Here is a 7,724-nt window from a genome sequence, read left to right as displayed (position 1 = left end):
ATTATATCATTTTTAGTATATAAAAAAAGTAATATAATTAAGTATTGGTCAGCATTTAATATTATTTTGTTTAAGTTTTGGGGTGGGCTAACAATGCAATTCATTCTGAGGTAATATTAATTTTTTATGAGCGATACTTGCATTTTTCGAGTATAAAGTCAACAGTTTCTCCAAAGGAGATCTTTGAGCAGCGGCCCGTCTCCTTGTGCACTGCAGACAGTAAACGCAGAGGAAAACTGTTCTAGGTTGTGCTGTCGAGTTACTGATGTTATGAAGTGTTAGTGCACCTGTCGCTCATATAATTTAAACTTATAAACTTATTACATAAAGATCATGGAAAGATACTAGTTGTATCTAACAATGAACAATCATAATGACAAAACAGAAAACATAAAGATCATTGGTTTGTGTACATCATAATATGATATTTATACACAGGAAAAAAGAACAATAACAAGGCTAAATATCTTTAAATATAAATAGTTCTTCATAGTACATTAAAAAATAGTTTTGTTGTTATTGTCTGAGGGATGAAACGAGAGGTAAATTCATCAAGAAAAGAGGAAAACTTGAAGGAGAAACTTTTTGGGTACAAAATAAAGAAATTAACAACATATTCAAGAGATAACGATTTTGGGGTTTCTTAAAAAATCGTTATAGGGAACTGTGGGTCACATTAGAAGGGTTTAAAATATAACAACTTAAATCAACCCTAAATGTATTCACAAAATAAATTGGCAGCTGTTTCTTCAACAATACCACAAAATGAGCAAGTTTCATCAATATCAAGATATTTACAGATAGATGAATTAAACGTGTCGTTAATTTTTTAAGTTGTTGCGCTTGTGATAACGTGTCGTAGATCACATGATAACGTCAACATGGCGGATGATTTCCGGAATCCGGATCGCATTCATACTCAACGAGATTTGGCTATTAAGTACCTACTCTTTTAGCGCTCGTTAAGTAAGTACTCATTGAAATTAAGTACCTACTCATTGAGTATGCGGTTTGTAACGCAGCCATTCTCTGGTCGGACTCATCTCTTCACCACACCTGTTGTTATCTGGGAATAACGTACAGCTGGATGCGCGATTGACCAATCAGAATCATGAATTACACAGAGCCGTGTAGTAAGCATATGTAATGTTAGAGATCTGACAACAGATGGCGCTAATGTAACAAGATTATTACGCTCCTCAAACACTGTGATAGCTAGCCTACTAAGCCTGTTTAACGGGGGTATTCTCAAGGAGATTTTACAGCCCCCAAAACATTTAATTAATGTATTTTTTTAGAGCAATTATGGGTAAAACCTATCAAACTAATGTTATTTTTGGTTAAGTTTGGCTAAAAGTAAAGCTCCCCCTAAAATAAGCCCACGTCCGTGGTTATACACAAGATAAAAGTAATATTAATGATTCAGTTACTATTGGTAAATTACAATAAGTTTAAATAATATATTTACAGTTTTATTAATTTTCTTAATGAATAAATGATTCACCAGTATTTCACTGGTCACGCATATTAAGTACATGTACAAGTAGGCCTACTGACTAAATAATAAAGGACGTTGTGAATGTTGTTTTAACATACTTTCAAATGATTTCCTCTTGATCACTTTGAAAATCACAATCAGCTGGCTGAATATTCGGTAAGCTGGCTATGTCCTCGAACACATCTGCATAGGTGTTAAAGTGAACACCTAGATTTAGGAGATTCTCTAGTTGCGGGATCCCGCCGGAGACAGAGGTGTTGGGGAGACCGTGGACGGAGAGGGATGTGACCATGTCTCTGAAGGGTGAAGGGGCCGTTAATATAAACTGTCCTCTGGACCAATCTGCAGCTGAAACAGTCAAACAATAGTCAAATAAAAACCAAACCCATGTAGTTCAATAATTGTCATAATCAAACAATGCTGTGCATTTACATTTGATATTTTTATTTATCAAATTAAATTTGTGTCTTAATATTTCGTCTGAATAGTTAACAATATTAAAAGGTAAACAAATAAGGTCTTTCTTGTTTCCTAAACCTAAAGCACAGTGTAAAATGTAGAAGTGGGGGTGAACGGGTGTTACATGGCCACTAGATAGCGCCAAATCTTCAGAATGCCTCTGACAGATGTTCTAAAAAATGAGGATTAATTATTCAAATTAAAATCACATATAAATATTTGCTGAGAAATATTGATATACTTTTACATTTGAATTTGTTATTTTTTGAAAATAAAATAGAAATTTCAAAAGGAAATTAAAAATAAAACAAATTCATTTTCAAAATAAATGATCTTTTAAAAATAAGTAACTAAATGAGCAACATATTTAATACTTCTGACCCATATTAATTTGCATATGGATCAGGGGGCATTATTAAGAGTTTTATTTATATATATGTTTTTAAATAATTAACTAAATTAACAATTTTAGAATACCTTATTTGAATATTTGTATATATTTAGGTTTAATTAATTTTTAAAAAAAACATGTTAATGTAGTTAATTATAAGAAATAAAAATCATGTAAAAAATGACACATTTACCCTTCTGACTCTTGTATAAACCCTGATTTTTCTTTAGCCTTAAATGGCAACAATTCCTTATGTACCAAGACAAAAATGTCTCGATTTTCTTGTTTGTGTCACACACATAATGTATATTATTTTATTTCTGAATATTATAACTAAAGGGCCAAACTAATATCCACCCCATCTTTATGAGCCTCTTTAATTTAGGTGTCATGATCGAAACTGCCAGTGTGTCCTTGCCTTCAGGTGGATGTTCATCTTTGTCATGTGAGCTGACAAGGGACAGTTCTCGCTCACAGTCAAACTCTGAGCCGGTGAAGGAGCAGTGACTTTCACTCTCTGACGACGTCTCTGTCACCCCACTTCTGCATGGCTTTATGGGACACTCTCTGAAATTTTGATGAGGGTATCCCTTGTGGTCCCGTGGGGTGTTCAGCTTCTCAACCTCATCTACTGAGAGATGCTGTGGAGGGCCTGTCAGATCAGGAGCCAGTTTTCTCATAAAGAACAGGTGGGACTGACGTTGCCACTGGTGAAAATCGCCTCTAGATGTTTTCTGATTAAGTTTAGGAGATGGTTCATGATTAGTTTGAGGTTGAGAAAATTTTGGATTGCCATTCGCCTGATCTCCACGTTCATCCTCCTTCTTCAGCTCTGGGGTCTTCAAATCTGAGTATGTGCTGTCAATCTCGTAGTACTCCAGTTCACTCCCTCCAAAACCTGAGACATGACAAGAAGGCCCACTTTCAGTACATCTTTCCACTCCTTGCATCAAATCCCTTGGTTTTATCAAATCCGGTTGCTTGCTGGCCCCATTTGAGACGTTCCGATGAGACTCATCAGCAGGACCTAAACTAAATGCCAGGTTATCTGTTCCATGCTGTTTGCTTGGTGGCATGAGGTAGACATGACTCCTCTTTTCACCCTCGCAAAGTTTTCCTTGTCTCCTGAGGAAAATACATAGAAACAGAATCAGCAGAATGAGGATGATGGGAAGAACGATGGCCACTATCCATAAGGGGACGCTGTTTTGTGTTTGAGAACAAGCCTCGCTGTGGACGACATCAGATGAACAGGATCCGCACGGCGACCCGGACACATTGTATAGACAAATGCACCAGTAGTCTTCTTTGGAAGAAGATCCACAGTCACTATTGTTCCAGCAGGGCTCAGATAGACAGGAATCCTTGAGGCATGGAGTCAGAACACAGCGGTTTGGAGAAACACAGAAGGTTTGGAAGACAGACGGGCTGGAGGTGGCCTGGACTATCTCATTATAGCCACTGAAGGATAGGTGGTGGCCGTTGAATTTGATGTATTCCACACACCCTCTAAAACCTGGAAAGACAAGAAAAGCAACATAATCAGCAAAATAAAGGGGTTGGACAAAATAATGTAAACAACCATTATTATAGGGGTCAATATCATTTGTGTAAGCTACAGTGACAAAAAAAAAAACATTGCGATAATATTTTATTGATCTTTTTGTTTATATTCTATATATCAGAGCAGTATAAGTGGTTTTCAAAAAATTTCATCAGCAAAGAAGAATAGAGGGTAAAAGCCTAAAGTGGGATCGTTGAACACTAAGAAGGATTGTGTCCAAACAACACAGAACAACTGCAGCAAAGAGACAGCAAACTTCAATATTTCCCCTGAAGACCATGTTTCCACAAAAACTGACCACAGAAAACTTCATAAAGCCATCATCAATGAAAGAGCTGTAATTTCTTAACATTTAATCTTAGACAATACTGGTAAAATGTGAAAAAGATAGTGGTAAAAACCTGGGCTGCGTTTCTCAAAAGCATTGTAGGCCTAAGTAGATCGTAGAACTGCCACCAGTTACAGTCCCGTATTTCAGCTCTATTGTCCCAACTTATTATGAAAAAAACATGCTCTGTCCTTTATTTCATCTTTCATAAAATGTCTTTATTGCTGAGCAATAGAGCGAGAAGTACGCTTCTGTCCAGTGAGAATAGCCTAATCAAAGTTTAGCCAAACATGAAATTTTCTTCTGCTCAAATCTTAGACTATATATATATATATATATATATATATATATATGTTGTTGTTATATAGATAATTTTATGCGTGGGGTGGGGAGGAGGGTGCCTGTCCTTCCTGTATTCCACTCTGAGAAATCTGGTCATCCTAATATTATTGAACTACTGTGGGCAGTTTTGGAGAGAAGAATGAGAAGCAGATTTCCTTATTCAATATCCCTGAAACAACTGGCAGATGTTCTGATAGACGACATTCAACTGGAGACTATTCAAAAGTTTGATTCATCTTTTCTAATAAGGCTGGAAGTATTAAAGGCAAATTTTGGTAAAACACCTTAATAAAGATATATTGCCTATTTCCCAAGTCTTCGCATTATTTTGTCCAACCCCTGTATAAGGGCTTTATGATCAAAATAAAAAACAAGTAAACACTATTAAACTGAAAATAAAATAGAAATAAAAACTGTTTAAATTCTATACTATAAAATAAACAAATTATAAATAAAAATTAAAAATAAAACAATTTTAAGCAGCAAAAAAATTATAATAATAAAAACTAAGTACTGTAAAGCATGTTTAAGTACAGTACTTTATAATCAACAAACCAGGGGCAATCTAACCTAAGTCCTGGATCATCTCTGGGAAACCTCTGGATTCTCCCAGTGAAGCAGTGCCCAGAAAAATGGTCTCCACCAAGAATGCAGAGTGAGTTATGGTGCCATTGGTGGTGTTGACAACAGGCCGTTCATCCACAAATAGAGAGATGTATGCACCCTTTCTGCGTAAATGAAGAACATGCCACTGTCCATCTGAGACATCTCCCTCTATTGAGAGCTCCAGCTGCTGACCAGATGTGACATTGGTGAACACATACAGAGGTTTTCCATCTGATATCTGAGGAGGTAAGAGAAAACATGTTACAACTGAATTGAGAGATACAGAGGGGGAAAATCCTTAATTGATCCCCTGCTGATTTTGTAAAGTTCGCCCACTTACAAAGAAATTAAGGGTCTATCATTTTTATGGTAGGTTTATTTTAATGGATAGAGACAGAATATCAACCAAAAAATACATTATATAAAGGTTGTAAATTGATTAGCATTTGTTCAAGTGAAATAAGTATTTGATCCCCTACGAACCAGCAAGAATTTTGCCTCCCACAGATTGGTTATGTGCCCATGTGGAACACAGATTAAGAAAGTAGTCCTAAAGTCAGTGGACACCTGTCCACAGAATCTGAAATCTTCCATTCCAACCTCTCCACCACTATGGGCAATATCAAAGAGCTGCCAAACGTCAGAGACCAGATTGTTACCTGCACAAGGCTGGAATGGGCTACAAGATCATCAGCAAGAAGCTCGGAGAGGAGGAGACTTGTTGGTGTGATTATTCAGAAATGGAAGAAATACAAAATGAAAAATCAATCATCCTCAGCCTGTAGCTCCATGCAAGATCTCGCCTCATGGGGTACGGATGATCATGAGAAAGGTGAGGGATCAGCTCAGAACTACACGGGAGGAGCTTGTTAAGGATCTCAAGGCAGTTGGGACCACAGTCACCAAGCAAACCATTGGTAACAGACTACGCCGCAATGGATTGAAACCCTGAAGCACCCGCAAGGTCCCCCTGCTCAAGAAGGCACATGTACAGGCCCGTCTGAAGTTTGCCAATGAACATCTAATGATTCGGAGAAGGCTTGGGAGGAAGTGCTGTGGTCAGATGAGACAAAAATCGAGCTCTTTGGCATCAACTCAACTTGTTGTGTTTGGAGGGAGGGAAATGCTGACTTTGACCCTAAGAACACCCTCCCTACAGTCAAGCACGGAGGTGGAAACATTATGCTTTTGGGCTGTTTCTCTGCTAAGGGTACAGGACGACTTCACTGCATTGAGGGGCTGACGGACGGGGTCATGTATGTCACGGTTCGTAGATTCATTGGTTCCTTCTTGTCTCGTGTAGTTGTTGTTATGTGTGTGGGCGTGTGTGATTGTGGGCGTGACGGCTCGTTCCACTTGATCAGCGATCAGCTGATCAATCTCCTCTCCAGCTGCATCCAATCTGCTCTCCCATAAATACTCACCGCATTCTATTCTCCTTGTCAGATCGTTGTTTGATGTCTCTTTCGTGTTTGGTCCTGTTCCAGTCGTCCTTGCTGTGTTGCGGTTTGTTCCTGTCTTGGTCTCGTTTCCTTTTCGTGTTTGGATTACTCCTCTTCATCACTTCAACACTCTGCACTTGGACTCTGACCATCTTGTCCCTGCGTCACCAAACGAACTTGAGATTGCTCATTTATTCTACCACAATAAAACGAGTTACTTGCACTTTTGCTTCCGCTTCATTAATCATGACAGAACGATCTGACCGTCAGATGGAAGCAGCGAGTAGTTCGTCGGCGTTGGAGGATTTTGTCAACACCAGCATTAGACACATGGACAACCAGGAAAGAGGTCTTAACGACACTACTCGGGCCGTGCAAGCTTTGGTGACGCAGGTGTCCGAGCTCACCCAGCAACTACAACTTCTGCGAGCTCCCACTGCGCCACCCACACCGGCCGTTCCCCCCACACCTCAAGATCCCTGCTGCACCTCGTTCCAGACACTCGCCGCCGAGATGAAGAGGGTGTTCGACAGAGCCATCGCCGGGAAGGAGGCTGCTCGCATGCTCACCAAACTCAAGCAGGGCGAGAAATCGGTATCGGAGTATTCAATCGAATTTAGAACCCTGGCGGCTGAGTGTCGGTGGAATGAGTAGGCGCAGTGGGACGTATTCCTGCATGGGTTGGCTGACCGCGTCCAGAAGGAGATTTATGCCCTGGACCTCCCCACTTCATTGAATGCCCTGATGGACCTGGCCCTCCGAGTTGATGCACGCCTGACCAGAGTGGAACGGTGGAGACTACCCAGCCGATCTCTAGAGGGTGCCGAGAGTCAGTGGTCCATCGGTGGGGACGCGGTCAGCCCCGTCTACGATCACGAGCCCATGCAGGTCGGGCCAGCTCGGCTTTCTCGGGAGGAGAAGGAAAGGCGGAGATCCCAAGGGCTCTGCTTATACTGCGGGGCCTCTGGCCATTTTGACTATAACTGCCCAGTAAAAGGCACAGCCCGGCAGTAAGTATGAGGCTACTGTCGGGTGGGATCTCCGCTGCGAAGACCTCATTCACATCTAGGCTCCTCCCGGGAACACTAAGATGG

At 40.1% G+C, this 7,724-nt stretch overlaps 1 protein-coding gene across 1 annotated transcript in view; it reads right to left on the bottom strand.

The window, feature by feature from the left end:
- Window positions 1-404: 404 nt before the first annotated feature.
- Window positions 405-7,724, bottom strand: part of LOC143716025 (protocadherin Fat 4) — a 38,413-nt gene continuing 31,093 nt past the window's right edge. Inside the window, exons 15-17 of the mRNA XM_077208096.1 lie at window positions 5,153-5,426; window positions 2,767-3,864; window positions 405-1,846 (exon numbers count right to left, since the gene is read on the bottom strand). Coding sequence (XP_077064211.1) covers window positions 1,599-1,846; window positions 2,767-3,864; window positions 5,153-5,426 — 1,620 coding nt within the window. The 3' untranslated portion in view covers window positions 405-1,598. The remainder of the gene's footprint in view (window positions 1,847-2,766; window positions 3,865-5,152; window positions 5,427-7,724) is intronic.

The sequence above is a fragment of the Siphateles boraxobius genome, unplaced genomic scaffold (assembly GCF_051911475.1).
Source record: "Siphateles boraxobius isolate OS27281-9 unplaced genomic scaffold, OSU_SipBor_1 6, whole genome shotgun sequence".
NCBI lineage: Eukaryota > Metazoa > Chordata > Actinopteri > Cypriniformes > Leuciscidae > Siphateles > Siphateles boraxobius.
This window is presented reverse-complemented; position numbering and strand designations above follow the sequence as displayed.